At 40.6% G+C, this 16,101-nt stretch overlaps 1 protein-coding gene across 11 annotated transcripts in view; it reads right to left on the bottom strand.

Annotated features, from left to right (window-relative positions):
• The window catches only part of TACC2 (transforming acidic coiled-coil containing protein 2), a 104,414-nt gene that overhangs the window by 45,435 nt on the left and 42,878 nt on the right, over positions 1 to 16,101 (bottom strand). For all 11 annotated transcript variants that reach the window (XR_007507299.1, XM_049810557.1, XM_049810561.1 and 8 more), the window contains one exon: positions 658 to 821. Coding sequence is in view for 10 of the 11 variants with exons in the window: in XM_049810557.1 (XP_049666514.1) it covers positions 658 to 821 (164 nt within the window). In the remaining variant the exon portion in view is untranslated. The remainder of the gene's footprint in view (positions 1 to 657; positions 822 to 16,101) is intronic.

Genomic DNA, 16,101 nt, shown 5'->3' with positions numbered 1-16,101 from the left:
ACAAAGCTATTTTGGGCTAATAGAGTGCTTTCTACTCCCTCATATTCCATTACTCAATTTGGAGAAGAAAGAACACTTTTTGGGCATAAAGAATTTCTTTGGTTTTTTAAACATGATATTTCCTTTTTAAAGGTTATCTTCCCAGTGTGTACCAGTTTTTATATATGTATATTATACATACATTCACACATACTCCCATGTTCCTCCTATAAAGCTAATATATTTCTATTGTTCTAAAGGACTTTTTGTTCGCCTTCTGTTTCAGGTGACAATACATTTGAAAATAACATTTTGTTAATTGTCACAGTTAACAGTGCTCGCCCAGGTACCTGCATCTGTATCTCATACTTCCTTCTTCTACTCATCTGACACTGTGAAGATCCTACAGAATGAAGTTTGATTCAAAAGGAAGAAAGGTTTTTCTAGAACGCTCCCCTTTTCTTTAACATTTGTCAAATGTTATGGACAGATTCTCCAATACTTTATGCCAGGAGGTGACAGGGTTTTTCCTCCCAGCATGGATAACGCCCAACATACACTAACTAATCTTCCAGAAGACGTTTCATTAGCATCAATTCCTTGCCTGCACTTACCCAAACACCTCCCTGCAGCTTCACCTTCCTCAGTAACCTGTCCTGCTCATTACATGCTCGTTACCTGTGTCTTCCAAGGGCAGCTGGGGTTTTATTTCTTGTTCTGCTATGTCTGCTACAACTGCTGCTGCCGCTGACGCTTCAGGGGGTGGCTGCGGAGGTGAAGGTGGTGCCTTTACCGGTGTAGTGGACTCCGGGGTCTCAAATGCTTCTTCAGAGTCAGAGCTCCTGGTGAAAATCAAATTAGAGACCGGTGAGCAGAGTGAAGATTAATGTTTCCAGGTCATACTTGGAAATGCAGGGCTTTCTGAGCTGATGGTGTAGACCTCAGCTATCAGGCTACCTCTGTATTTCCCAAAGGATATTTTACATTGCAGTATGGTTTCCAGAGCAGAATATCATGCCTATGGTCTGCTCCATATATAAGTATTTATGTCACTTAAGACCTCTTTGTGTTACAAAAGTGAACACACACTTGGAAATAAATCCATCCTGCAAAGCCTGCTTTCCAGTGTGAAGGTGGCTCAACCACACAGATAACACCACTGACGCCCCTGCTATGCATCGTGCTCCCACAGAAATACCACATTCTATTTTTAGCAGAATTTTACCATCGCTCTTTTCAAACAGTAAGTGCATGGCTTTGTTACACAAGGTAAGAGAACCTGTAAAACACATGGAGTTCTGATATTATCAATAATCCTCTTCTAGCCACCATGTGCTCACACAGACAGAAAAACCCAGCAAGAAAACAGCAGCACCCAAAATGGAGCCAATCAAATGAAACACAAGCTTCAAAGGCTGCAGCTGTACAAAATGATGGGTAACCTAAACATTAAGTGAAGATCTAAACCACACAAAGACACACAATTTGCTCTTACAGCAGTACAGCCTTAGGAAACTGTACTTCTAGATCTGAAAACTATGGATCTTATTTGTTCTTAAACCAAACAGAGACCAAATCTTAGCTTTTAAACATTTCTTCTTGAAACCTTTTTTTGGGAGCAAGGAACGCAGTAACAATGGTGTCATATTCAATATGCAGTGAACATATGTTCAATATACGTTCAATAAGCATTTCTGTTGATCAGATGCAGATTTTTACTGCTGGTCTGTAAGAAAGTGAATTGAATATGACAATTTCCTAAAGGACACAACTGATTTGTCTATTTCCAGCGATTCTGTGTGTGGCTGTAGTCTCCACTGCTCCTCATGGCTGTCCACACCCCACACACCAGGGCAACGGGGACAAAATTTGCCATGAAATGGAAAGCCATTTCATCCCCCAGAAGCACTCTAGGAGCCATCCTGAATCGAGGACTCTTCTCATTTTGTTCAAGTTAAAAGATAACTCTGCGCTGCCAGATTCTGTTTGGTTTCTCAAAGCTCATGATTATTTTAAGCAGCTCGATGTCAGAAGTACAAGTACAGGATTTGCATTCGATTACATTTGCCTAAATCTATCACAGCATGAAGCCTTCGGCGAGCTGGGGAAGAAAAGGCCCCGGTGTCACCCCCGACAGCTTGAGGAGCACAGCGGACCTGATTCTTCCCAGCTGCCTTCGCAGAATCCCAGTGAGAGCTCCCACCTCCTCGCACGCCATCAGGGCACGCACCATGGCCCAGCACCGACCCTTGTCTCATCACCTCTACTCTGCAAAGCAAAAAGATTTCTACCAGCTAATAGCTTTGGATGTTTGCCTCACTTGGAGATTATTTCTTTTTCTCCCCAAACTTATGTCACTGCCCGGGGAACTGCTCAAAAATAGAGTGCCTGGCTTTCAATTATATCTATTGCTGCAGCTCCTCAAAATACCTTCTTTGTGTTATTGCTTAAACCATACTCATTCATCAGGCCACAGAACAGTCGAATTGGAAGAGGTAGGCTGCAGCCTTTTAAATTATATCCCTTCAATGATGCACAACGTTTTAAGTTCAAAATATTTTAAGCTTAAGAGCAGCTGCAAACACACAGCTTCTGTAAATAAAGCTGCACAACAGGTATTCAAAAAAATAACACCTTCTCCTTCCACAGAGCTGGTTCAGGAAACTTTTAAGATGAAGAATCAAAAAGAAACAGAGTTTTCTGATATTTTCCCAGGAGAGAAATGTTTCTTGTGTCATAAAAACAAACCTAGAAAGTTATCACCTAAACCAACAAAATGAAAGGTAATTCATAACTCTCAGGCTTTCACATAACTCTTCATTGTGCTGTACTTAATTAATGGTTTACTCCATTTTGAACTCAAAGTGTTACTCTGTAATACTGAAACAATAATGTTTAGAACCCTTTTTCCCAAACTGTCTGTATACACGTGTAACATATACAATAAATATATAGATATAGCAATATAAGTGAAACTGAAAAAAAATCTCTATTTTCATGTCTTACTCATATTTGTAACTGCTTTGTTAAACTGGCTTGTTGGAACTGTTCTGTGTCCTTTATTTAAATGATGGAAAGACTCTGCACATGTTTATCTATCCTTTTTAAACGAGCTACCTTTGTTTACTCGGTCTCTTCCTTGGATTAGGTGGGCATAAGCATTTGAAGTAAAGAGAAACATCTGTTCTTTTTTGTTCACTGTATGAGCTCCTCGCACTCTGGAGAACCTCCCGAGTCTGTGGACAGACATTCGTGGTGCCTGAGCTCCAGCACAAGGCTTTGTTTTGCTAATATTTAATAATTCCCCAAAGATTCTGATGCAATACTAATTTTCAGCTGTATGCCTCCATAAGCAGCAATATAATCAAGTAAGAACCATCTTAACTATAACCCAAATGCTGCTGAGTTTGTTATGAGAAGCAATCGTGCTGGCAAAATACAGTATTTAACAACGAAATACGAAGGGAAGCTCAATACCAGAAAATGTTCTTTGTCATAGCCTGGGATCTGGGAGAGAACATAAAGCCTGGAAGCACATACCAGGACTATGCTCCAAGGTCTACGCTACTTATATCCTGGAAAAATTAGATCCTGTGTTCAGTTTTCCTTAGTGAAAATACGGATGGTCTCTCTTGCATAGGATACTTCTTTCAAGACTACAGTCCTACGTTCAAACTGTAAGAAAAGATTTTCCCAGAACAACAGGATTTCCTGTGAAAAGGAAATTACATATTTCAGCCAGTTCTATTCATAATGTCCCTTCTCTGAGAAATACAGGGAATACACAGAACAAAAAAAAAAATGCTGCTGTAAAGTTCGTGGTGTAAAACAGATTGCCAAACTGTGATATGCCGTGAGAATCGGCACCAATTCAAAGCTGCACAGGGAGCAGCCACCACAGATCCAGCTGTGGGCAGGCTCTCATGAAACGAAGAGTCCCTGTATCATCTAGAATATTATTCTGAAGCTCCAGCCAAGGATGAAGCAGGATGAGATGGAACACATGGGTTTTAGAGATGGAGTGCTCATTTGCTTGCCCACGCTCATAACGTTGTAGAGATGGGGTCTGCAAGTGCAGAGTGGGGCAGCAATGAAGTAAAAGCTACAGGAAGGAACATACAATCATGTATCCAGTTAGCCCGCTTGGGAAATTAGTGGGAGCTTGCCTTTATAACATATGTCATATTTTTCCATCTGTATCCTTTGGTTTTTGTACAAAACAGGCAAAATGTATAGATTGTAGAAGATACAAAATTATTAGGTGATAGTAACAGAGTACAAAATGACTAGAAACATTCTTTCAGTCCATCTCTTTCATCTCCCTTCTCAAAAGACAGCCAGTAAACAGTAAACATAACACATACAGATGGGGTCCAGAAGCAGGGGAGAACTGAGAAATGCAAGAATCATACTAGACCAATACAAATCTGGCAACACTGCACCAGCTTGTGAAGCAGGAGCACTCCCACTTTCATCTGGACACTTTGAGGTCTTGTCCAGCCTGTTACATCAATCTCCGGAGGAAATACTGAAGGGACTCACTAGGGTCGACTTCTCTTCTTCACCTTTGGCCTTGTGGAAATCCAGCCTTATAAGTTACATTACCTTATTTTGCAAGCCACGGACGCTTATAATTTTAAGTCCTCCCTCATTTGAGAATGAAAAATTGCCTTTTTGTCCCTGTAGCTGGAAAGCACTCCATAAGCAAGAACGAGATTTCTTCGTTCCACTGCTTCTCCTCGGTGTTTGCCATCTTCAGGCATGACAGCCACTGAGGTGAGGTCATCCCAGTTGTCACTTGGAAACTCGATTCATTAAAAAGTAGTTTGCAACAGAGCTGTGGCCTTCAGCTGTACTAGGAACCCTGCCATCTGTCTCAAGTTCTTCTAATATTTACACTGCAGCAGTACAACCAATGCGAGTGTGCACTCTGGTTTTATTTCACAGGAATGAATGGGATGTCTGATACATAAAAGAAACTTAAAAGCAGGGCTTTGACACGAGGACTCAGGTCAGCAGCATCACCTCCTATGGAGGGGCACAAGGGAGAAAATCTGGAACCAGTATGTGCCGAGGGAGCATCATGGGCTTTTGTAAAGTTACTTCACTTAAAGTCAAATCTATATAGAATTTTTATTTATTGTCTGGCTTGCTTCAGGAAAAAAACCCCACATCTAACTACTTTATGGAGCACTGATCTATAGGTTTGCAATGTGGACAGTCTGGAGAAGCATGGGTGTCTGATATTTTGAAGTTTTGAAGCCAGAAGCTAGGGTTGCTTTATCAAGAAGCACTGCCTGTGCTGGGAGTGGGGAGAGGGGGATGGAGCCAAAGGAGCTGCTCTCCCACCAGCCGGGGTTGTGGAATCACAAGTAACAACATCAAGACCAGTTCAGGGGCATCTGCTCCATCAGAGCTAAGGTGAACAGCCTCTGTCCACCTGTATTTAAATGTGTTTTCTTCGAAACTCTGCACTTAGGAAAAAAAGTATGTTAAATTTGCCTTATTAGTGGAACATGTCCCAGATTAATCGAGGTCTCTCATACCTGTCAGCAATATCACCAGTTAGCACTCCATAAACTCATCCTTCTCGCTGGTACTCAAAAACATCTATCTGCTAATTGTTTTGTCTCTATGTACCTTTGTTTTATTGACATCAGATCAGAGGCAACAATTTCATTCTCGTGGCGTATTTGAAAATACAACATATCGGGAGGAAAAAAGTCAGGTAATCTTGCAACATGTACACAACAACAACAAAAACAAACTGCTCCATTACCGCTCAAGAGTGCTTGGAGGGTAATGAAACAAAAGCAAGGACTCCAAAGCTTTACCGGAGAGCTGTTGTTTACAGATTGCCCCCTAATTGTGGTGGTGGGACATTTGGAAACATACAGAGAAACTGAGGACTGTCTCAGAAGATGAGCAATTCCTACCTGATCAATTTTAACTGGCAGTAACTTCTAAAGTCTTTTCCCGAGATACAGCTGTACTCCCTGAAGGGGAAGAGACAGAAATGCCTATTTTGTCTTTTTTTTCCAACTCATCTTTAGATCCACATGTTCTTTACAACCGGCTGGAGCTGCAGTTCAAGGGGAATATAGCTGCCCAAGTACATCCATCACCTCTAGGCCACATAAAACCACACTAGACATCTGCAGATCTGTTTCCCTGGGCCTTAAGAATCAAATGACAAATAAGAGCGCACAAGGCACATGCATCTGTTACCAGAAGGACATCGCGCAATGCTCGTTTCCCGTACTGAGATTTCTGTGCACCAGAGGAACTAGCATAGCAGGGCTCTGAGACAAACAGGGAGTCCGAAGCCATGCAATGGAAGGACGCAAATGAGCAAACCCTGCAGTGCTGATATATAAGCACTACCTGTGGCAACACTTAAAGGCAACACACAGATTCCATCAGATCTGGCCCTCCAAAGCATCTGTAGATGTTATATCATAAAGCTAAGGTATAAATTTGACATGAGTACTTACTGAACAATTTATCATACACTGTGAGAAGAATCTAAATCAGAAAAAAAAAAAAAGCAACTTCTTACAGTGTTCAATTTAGTACTGAAGATGAATTTTGGGTTTCATTCTTGTAAATCCTACTGAGAGATGAGCTGGAAATAAAAAGGAGAAATAAGTTCTGTAGTCTCACCTCCATCGATCATTTTCAGAGATGATCCTCATAAAACCTGCATGAATAATTCAGGTCTGGTTTACTGATGAGATCAGAACCAAGAATGCAGGACCGGCTGTATACTTCTGAGGTCAATCTGTTTTGCACATTACTTAAGCAGGCACATACACTGCACTGGCAAGAGACACACAGGCTGACAGATTTGAAACGACACTCAGTAACTTTAAGCTTTAGAGTTTCTAAAGAGGCAAGGCACTCAGAGATGCACATTAATTTCAGTCACAGCTCTTTCACTGTAAACAGTGTTTTAAAACCTTTTCAGATTTCCTGGTGCCATTTTCAATGGTTAAACTGATTTTTCCATATAATTCTTAAAAAAACCAAAACCAAATAAACAACAAAAAAAAGGTCAGTGAGGCAGAATGTTTCAGCAATAGATCTCTCCAGGCGAAGATCAATCCTACTCTCAACATTGCCACTGAACCGCTGCACATACATGGTCTTGGTCAGTTCACTTCGGCATCTACCTCCTAGTCTGCCTTATCCGCTCAGGCTGGGATCTCTTAACGCCATGAACAGCTTCTTGCTGTGGATGTATGCAGAGTCCAGAGTGCGGAAGAAAGACTGCTCAGTACACATTACATTTGAGGGTTTTTTCCTTCTGTTTAGATGAAATTCAGTAACTGACAATCTCTTATAATTCATCTTGTGGTATCACTCATGTTGCAGTTACACCGCAGAGATACATACAATCTTTCCTCTTGTTTTTTCTTCAGACTCTTACAAATACAGCTCTGGATCATAATTCAAAATCACCAAGGGAGCCCAAATGGTAATTCCTTTCCTTGAGATCAAGTTACCAATTTAGGCCAGCAGCCATTAGCTGACCCAAGGGCCAAGGAATATTCTACAGCTACAACACAAGGACCAAGAATATGCTATAGCTACAACAAAAAGTCATTTTTTTTCATCCCAGCACTGGGTTTGGATAATATCAAAGATGGGTCAACTTTGTATGCTATCATTTTTGCACAGTATTTGCCTATTCAGTGACTTCCAGCTAACGTGACATTCCACAATAACTAGCTTCTTTTAATATGATGATTGTTAGCTATGTCTTTGTTCACGTACATGTTTTGAATATGAGGCATCCCTACACATTTTAAATTTTAATATTGAATTTGTACAGCAACATACAGAAAACATGGATGCAATGGTTGATTCATCTGGTTATTTTAGGTATTAAATATTTGGTGTCTGAATTAGGCTACCTATCAAACCTAGCACCCAAGGATCTGCTAAGTGCATGGTATTAAAACCAACACAAATACAAACCATGATAGGCATAAACCTCACAAATGATATTTCGCTTCTCTCTAATAAAATACACGATTGAAATGATAGAACTTCTCAAAAGAATTCAACAGTACAGATAGCTCTGAAATGTTTTGCCCCGAGACGAGCAGAACCAGTAACCTTCGCGTAGCCTGCCAAAGCTGAAGGGTGGGTGACTTTTCATGGACCACTGAAAGCCATCTGCCTTGCTGCCTCTCCCCCCGTGGGGAATGTTCTCAGTGCTGGATCTGACGCTTGTATCATTGAGTCAGGAGCTGGGGGAGGTACAACGTGTCACTTACATGTCACCAGACTCCATTTACAAGACAGTTCCTTTAGGGACACATTTCTGACCATTAACTATTAATGGACTTCTCGCACTGTTGTAAGGGTATGTAATGACAACGTCATCTATCCTATGATTAAATAAATTCACAACAAAGCTATACTGCGAGGAGACAAACCGCAAAATGGGTCACGAGAAGAGGACGCCGAGAGGGAAAGTCAGATCACCAACCTTGTCTCCAGCTCACATCCTGCTCCTACGGGCATGATATCATTGTCCCACTAGAACATTACTACTGATTTGCATGCACAAGATGAGAATCAAGCCTTGCAAATAAAAGAAAATAATGTTGGGTACCCCCAAGTTAGCCATACAAAAACTGGAGTGAATTGGACTCTGAGGGTCTGCTCCAGTGAAATGCAAAATGCCTCAGGCTACACCAGAAGTCAGTGGGAATTCACAGCCTTCTAGTGCCGAGTCTGTACTAAGCAAGTACATCACCTTACGGGGGAATACTTTTGCCTGCTATCCGATATGTATGGCGTATATACAGAATATGTATCATATGTGTACCAGAAAAGGCAATTAGGCCTTGTGCTACTCACCTGCGTTGCAACATTGGTGCCACTATTTTACAGATTTCTGACTTGCAAAGGCTGATCATCAAAACAAAACCATAATTTCATCAGAGGATTATTTCAGCTTAAACAATAATGCTGGCAAGTAATTTTAGTCTCACCTTATAACACTCATCATTGCTGGCCTATAGATCTTCTCTCTTATTTTTACTTTAAAACTGGATATAATTCAATGAAAAATAAGTACAATTCCAGCTTCTTTAATCACAGCAATTTAAAATAATTTTATAAAAGAAATCCCTGAACTGGGATGAAGTTAATTTCCTAGGTATCTTCATTCTTTACCCTGCTGTCTTTCCAATGCATTAAAACCCTAATAAAACAATATTGTAGGACAGAAAACCAGACAGCAATTTTTTTAAAAAGGTTTTTGTGAAAGAACATATCCAATCAAAGTTGGAAGGTTTAAATAGGAATTATGGTTTGCATTCATGGGTTTCTGCAGCTAAAGTAATATTCTACAAATCATCTGCAGTTTCTTCCTCAGCAGAGGTATTCTGCTCAACATAAGAGAAGGATAAATGTCACGTGTTCACTTTATGGCCTGAGCTACAACATAGCAGAGAAGCATCCTTTGCAGTTCTCACTTAAGAATAAAGCTTTTATCAAACAAATCCCATTCCACTGAAACGACAAAGACCTACTTTAGTGCAACACAATTACACAAGAACTCATATTGACACTGATGTGTGCGGAAAGCAGGGCAGGCACTCCTCTCCAGAGAAGGATTTTAATATTATTTCGGCATAAATATTCCTACAAGACCCATGGAAAACACAGCTCCCCAGAAAAATAATCACTATTACATCGAAGGTTATAATTCCCAGCCCACAAGTGATGTGTCATGACAGGCACAACATTTAATTTTGGGACACAAGGGAGGAGGATCATTCCGCATCATGTCCAGAAGCAGGCAGAGTCCTTCCCCTGCTTTGTGCAGCTTTCTGCCTCTTCCACGCCATGAGCCCAAGGGTGTAATGTCCTCTGCTGCCCCAGCGCATCACAGACACTTCAGCTGAAGTGTTAATGATTTACACCAGTGTAAATTTGGTGTGAATGGGTAAATATGGCTCAGTTACACACTGCTGCTGATATAATGCTACTGAGCGAATTCACCGCTCTTCCAATAACATTCGACCTCCAACATCAAGTCTTCGGACAACTTAGTGTCTGAGCTGAGATACAAGAACCTGGATTTTCTTTTTTTTACACAGGTGAGGTAACAGAAATAAAATGCTATGGCTTCCCTTTTCAGATCATTATGTGGGGCTTTAGCAATGCAAAATAATACCTTGTGTGTTATCCAAACCACACAGATCAGTTTGGAAATGTGTCTTCTAGAACAGACTGCAAAAAGAAACTCACGAATCCCTTAAACATTGATCATTTGCTATAAAAAGGCCAAGTTTTCCTCACAGGATGGTTATATTTAGAGAACAAGATTAGAACTGCAGTGGAGGGGAATTAAAAGGGCATAATCATCTTAAAAATAATGTTGACTTTTGTTTTTTAGCCTATTATATTGTAAGTAATCTTCCTCCCATAACTGATAGGGGAAGAAGGAATTATTTTTTCCTGCTTTTTCTGCTTGTTTATTCAGCGATTTTGAGAGCATTTTGTGCAGAAGCCAAATTCACACTCCCCCAACAAAAGCTATTTCCTGCTTTCGCACAGCAACCAGAAAGAAATGTCTCAAGCTGTGGGAAACCACATCTGAAGCAAAAAAGACTGAGGGATATAACATGGCATACTTAAGCAGCACTTCAAACTACTTAAATCATTTTTCTAACTGATTAGCAAGAAGTTCCCCATATTGCTTTAAATCATGTTAAATTTTTCCTTTTAATTGATTTCCTGAGATCTAATAGGGTATGTTTTTCAACACTACTGATATAAATGAATAATGAAATGAACACCCATCCTTTCTGGCCAGGCTGCTTTCCCTTTTACTTGCTTCAGCCTGAATAATGAAAACATCTATGTTACAGAAACAGGACTCAGAACTGAACATTTTTTTTAATCCCTATGCTCTTTTCAGGCAGATGCTTTATTCTCAGAGGAACAACAGGAAAATACCATTTAATTAAAGGCACTCATCTTCAGACATCACAACAGCAAATACACTAATGTGTCCCTAAATCACCAGAGGCTGCTAAATACTCTAACACGTAAATCTCTTAAGAGATGAGAAGAAACAGTAAAGATGCAGGATACCCCAATATCCAAGGTAGTAAATACTTACCACAAATATAGTTATAATCAGTTAATACATAATAATCCCAGTCAGTGTCGCACTTTGTTCCCCCTAGTAGGTTAGGGATTGGTATTTGAATTAGTAGTTGATGTTTAAGTATTTAATACCCATGACAAATATCTTTCCTCTGCCTTTAGTACCGAGCTCTAAAGTTTTAATCCAGGAAACAACACCCTGTTAACTACCTCCTCAGAAAGCACCCATGTGCCTGTGCTCACTGCTGTACAGCACCATGCAATGGCTTCAAGGGAAAACAATCAATAATTCATTGGGAGCCAGAGTCATAGGTTTGAAATTGCTTTGTTTATTGGAACTACCTTTTAAATGCAACAAGGCTTTCCAGAGACACACCTCTGCTCTGCCATGCTGCTCAAAAGCAGGAGCCGGGGACAAAACAGCAACTGTGAAGTGCAGAGATGAATATATGACACCCGTAATCCCTGGGGGACCAGTTTATCTTAAGAGGTACAGAGAGTCGTGAAAATAGTGAGATGTGGAAACAAGACTGTGTTCCTGCAACGCTTACAGTCCTTCCTTTCAGAAAGGAGATAAGGACTACGTGGAGGGTGGAGAAGGGGGGACGTGGGGAGTCCCTTTGCTAAAAGGGAAAGAGGGGAGAAAAGAGTCCCTCTGCCAACCTGCTCCATATTCTTCCCGTTTTACCACTGCACGGCCTCCGTAAAGCTGCGCAGAGCTTCACGCAGATCTTCACTGACACTTATTCCTCTACTTCAACGCATGAAGCAGCTGCATGGATAGAAACACAGCCAGGAAGCAGTAGGAGCAAAGGACAAAAAACATCTCAACCTCTTAACAACAACAACAACAAAATCTCTCATCGGGCTATAATAATTTCATCTCCTGACTTGGGGGCGGGTGTGATCCTTCTGCTGCCGCTCCAGCCCGCTGTAGCTCTGGGAGATTTCTCGTTGGCTTCAGCAGAGCTGCAGCTTTACCTCTCCCGTGGGCACACCGTGCTGTTCCAGCTCTCGACACAATGAAACCCTGCCTTTGGGTAGGTGCTGCGTGAACGCCCAGCTCAGGGAAATGCCGACTCAGCACAACAGCGTGCTGGAAAAAAGCAATCCCTGATTTGCAGTGGCACCTCACCAGCTGGCACCCAGCTGGACTGCCCACAGCTCTGCTAGGTGAGGAACAACAGTGCTAAACCTTCCCTTCCCAGGCTCCCGCTTTGGAAGGGGACAGTCCTGCACTTGGGAAGTTAAACAAAGGGATTCAAATTCCTTGCTCATCCTCCCCCTCCTTTAGCTACCAAACCCTCTTCCCAGCACAACACTGGACTCATTTCTAATGAGAGCAATGAACTGTTATTAATGAGACCAATAAATGCAGGTTTCTGTGCTGAAGGAAATCAAAACTCAAAAGCAGGATTTTATGTGATTCTAACTACTACTAAGTTTCAGATACAATCTGGTCTATATTTCGTCCCAGAAACAAGCTTCTTTTGTTTAGGAAAACCTTAATTTGAACATAATTCTAAAGATTCTGTTTAATCAAAATCAAATAAACTTGAAATGGAAAGCCCCAGATTTTCCCAAAGTTTACTTTTATCCCAACAGAACGAATGGCCCCAGTTCTTCCTCCAGAAAGCAAGAGGCTTTCCAAGCACCCATTTATCTCCTTAATCAGTCCTCATAGCAGAGGGAGAGGAGCTGTAGCAAACGGTACCGTGGAGAAGCAACCAAATTAATAGAGCTCTACAATTACCTTGAGGTCTTTCTTGGAGATACCTACAGTTGCTTAAACCAAAATTCAGTTCACATGCTATATGTTTAGACAGTCTACATTGCAAACTCCACTTTGGTTTCTAGAGCTAAGGAGGAATCTTACTACCTTGTCTAGTTTCACCATATGAAGGCTCTCAGGTCAAAACGTGTCTTAAAAGAAACCTTTGAAACCTCAGACTGTGGTGGGAAAGGAAACTAATTCAATTTTTTTCCCATTAAGCTGGCTCTCTGGTGCTAATGGGAGTACAAAACATGATATCCACAGTCTGCGACTAAATTCAGATGGTTGCTTCAGAGCATCTAAGGATCTGAAGGGAAATGACACCCTTTTTGCCTTAGAAGTTTTTCCACAGTAAAAATATATTTGTTTGTTTGTTTCTTGCAGCAAACACGCCCACTTTCTCAAAGAAAATGCAAACTGCATTGGAATTCTAGCTATAATTAAAACTTTGCCTTTGCCACTGAAAAGCCTGCTTACCTGGACTAAATAAGAAGCTTGTTACATAGCTAAATCCTTAACAAAGCATCAGAGATGGATAAGGAAATAGTATCTAAGACATTAGCAAATACAAAAACTCTCTATAGGTGTAAGGTCTTAAAACAAAGGAAATATGTTTATAATAGACAGAACCACTTTTCTATGTACTATAACCATGTTAGAGAGACATTAAAAGCACCCAGAGTATTACCTCTTGAAACACACAGGACTGAAGAGCATCTTTGATTTAAATTTAACAAGCAGTTACTTCGACTGCTGGGTCAAGCAAAGCAAAAAGCAAAAGCAGACAGGGATGCAGTTCTGACTGTAAGTGACAGCCACAATGCATGTGCAGGAACGCCTTTTCATTCATGTTTTTACTACCTCACATCAGTTTGTATTTTCCAATTTGCCCGAATGTCATAATACATAATAGATGACAGCAGCTCCATTATGCATGGCATAGGGCATACCATTCACTATAGAGAGCTTTATAATATACGCTTATTTGCCAGATGTGTGGCATGCCTTGCTAATAGAAGGGTGAGTGATTCTGGGGTCTTTTTATTTTGTTTTCAAGTTTAAACGTGACCTGCCTACTTCTAGTGACAGATGTAGCAGTTGATGTAATAACCTCTCATATCAAAGGAAGCGCTGTCATTGACTTCAGAGATGAGATCCTTTGGACTCAAATAAGGGAGGCTGGAATAAAAGACAGGGGAGCTTGATAGAAGAATTTGCTCGTTACTTCTGGTCCATTTTCTCTTAAGTAAAACACCCCCACGTCTTCCAGCACTTCACCCTATTTAGTAGACAAATCTAGTAGAGAGAGTATGCTGTACTTATTGATGGGGATGCCTACTGATGACTGGCAGTAAGAGGAAGAAGAAAACAAATTTACGTAGAATGCTGACAATAGGCAGAACTATCTGTCAAGGGATTAACTCAGACTAAATACTAATTCAGTAACAGAGGCCTCCCCTCCTCCCAAGACCCAAATTCTTTTCAATACTTTTTATATATATATATATGTATATATATCTCCCACTCTTCCATGTATATTTTCATTAAGATTATTTTCTTACGTATGAGCATATGAAGCTGGGCAAATATTTTACCAGACTAATTCTATTCAAACTTTTAAGAACCATATAGTGGATCCTTTTCAGTTTGCGAGATAGAAGAATAAAAATTGTGGCGGCAAGCAAGGTGTGCATTTTTGTACGTATGAAGAGATAACTTTTACATATACATGCATATATATACACAGGTACACACAGAACAGCTGCTCACATCTCTTATGCACAAGGCTGAGTCAATACAGTTTAAATTTTTCTGAGTCTTCCCAGCAACCAACAAACAAATGAAAAGACATTGCAGCAAAAGAAATATTAAAAAACAACCCACAAGGGCACCAACATCTTGGCCTGCTACCAATGATCAGTAACATTCAATTTCTTTCTTGGAGCCTGATCCAGCTTCGACTGAAATCAGTGGGCATTTCACCACCAACTTCAGTGGGAGCTGGCTCAGTCTTCACTCATTTTCCTCTTGGATTGGCAAGGGATGAAAATGTTAGAGACGCAGCATGTAGAGCTCCTGATGGGAGGAAATAACACATCATCAGCCCTTTGGCGGATCAAGAAATGGGAACTGCATGTAAATCCTGCCCAGTTAATGCAAGGACAGCAACCATAATGCTCCGCAAAAGGAAGGTGTGGTTCGTGCTCAGGAGAAAGGAACCCTTTCCATCGGGTCAAAAAAAAGATTCAGAGAGGACAACTGGCTAAGAGCTACTAACATTTAAAAACCTACCAACGTTCTCAGTTTACTAATACTTAAAAAGTATTACCATGAAATACAAATATATTACTATTGAAAAGAAAACCACTAACTAATATGTAGGTGATAGAACTTGGCAAGCTGAATTCTTTTCACATCCTCAGTAGCACAAAACTGGTGTCTCAGCGCAGCACAAACAGAGCATGCAAGGATCTGCCACAAGTGCACTAGATGTGTGTACACACCTGAACAAATTCATGCACACTTAACGTCATCATACTGTCATTTGCTTTTATTTCAGCTGAGACCATTCCTATTATGTGATTGAAATGTGCCCTTGATTTAGCTAAATCTGTGACCACCAGGGTGCCTGCTGCAATTTGCAAAGCACATGACAGTGCTTATAATGTCAATTGCGAGGTCTGAACCACACCACTTTTATCTGCAGTTAACTTTTATTGTCACAGGCTTCCCTTGGGCTTTCCCTTTTTTATCATTCAAAATTGACTTTTTTTTTTTCTTTAAATAAAAGGACAAATGTCTACTGCCAGTGACTGAGTCGCTAACAAGCCACAATGAACAACAGAATACCCCAGGCTGTCGGTATCAATAATGGCTTTATTACAAATACTTTTATCCTGGCTGAAACAAATTTACATTAAAATTGGGAATTTGGCATACACATGCAAAAAGAGTGTATTTAATCATGGATACACTCTAAAACCTTAACCTAGACCCCTTTTCAGCATCAGTTCTACTATCAATTTCTTTCTACGACTTTCCCTAGTGTTTAGCAAAAAAGTCCACCATGGGACACTTTGGAGGAACTCCTAAAACAGCAGCTATTTAAGGAATTTGTCTCTACTTTTTTGATGCTAACATAAATCTATTCCAGTAATGATTTCTGATTTACACCCCTCTAATCTAATGAACTCAGGGCAGCCAGATCCAACCCT

Source organism: Accipiter gentilis, chromosome 9 (assembly GCF_929443795.1).
Source record: "Accipiter gentilis chromosome 9, bAccGen1.1, whole genome shotgun sequence".
Classification (NCBI taxonomy): Eukaryota; Metazoa; Chordata; class Aves; order Accipitriformes; family Accipitridae; genus Astur; species Astur gentilis.
The sequence above is the reverse complement of the archived record's forward strand: the minus strand, read 5'-3'. Positions and strand labels throughout refer to the sequence as shown.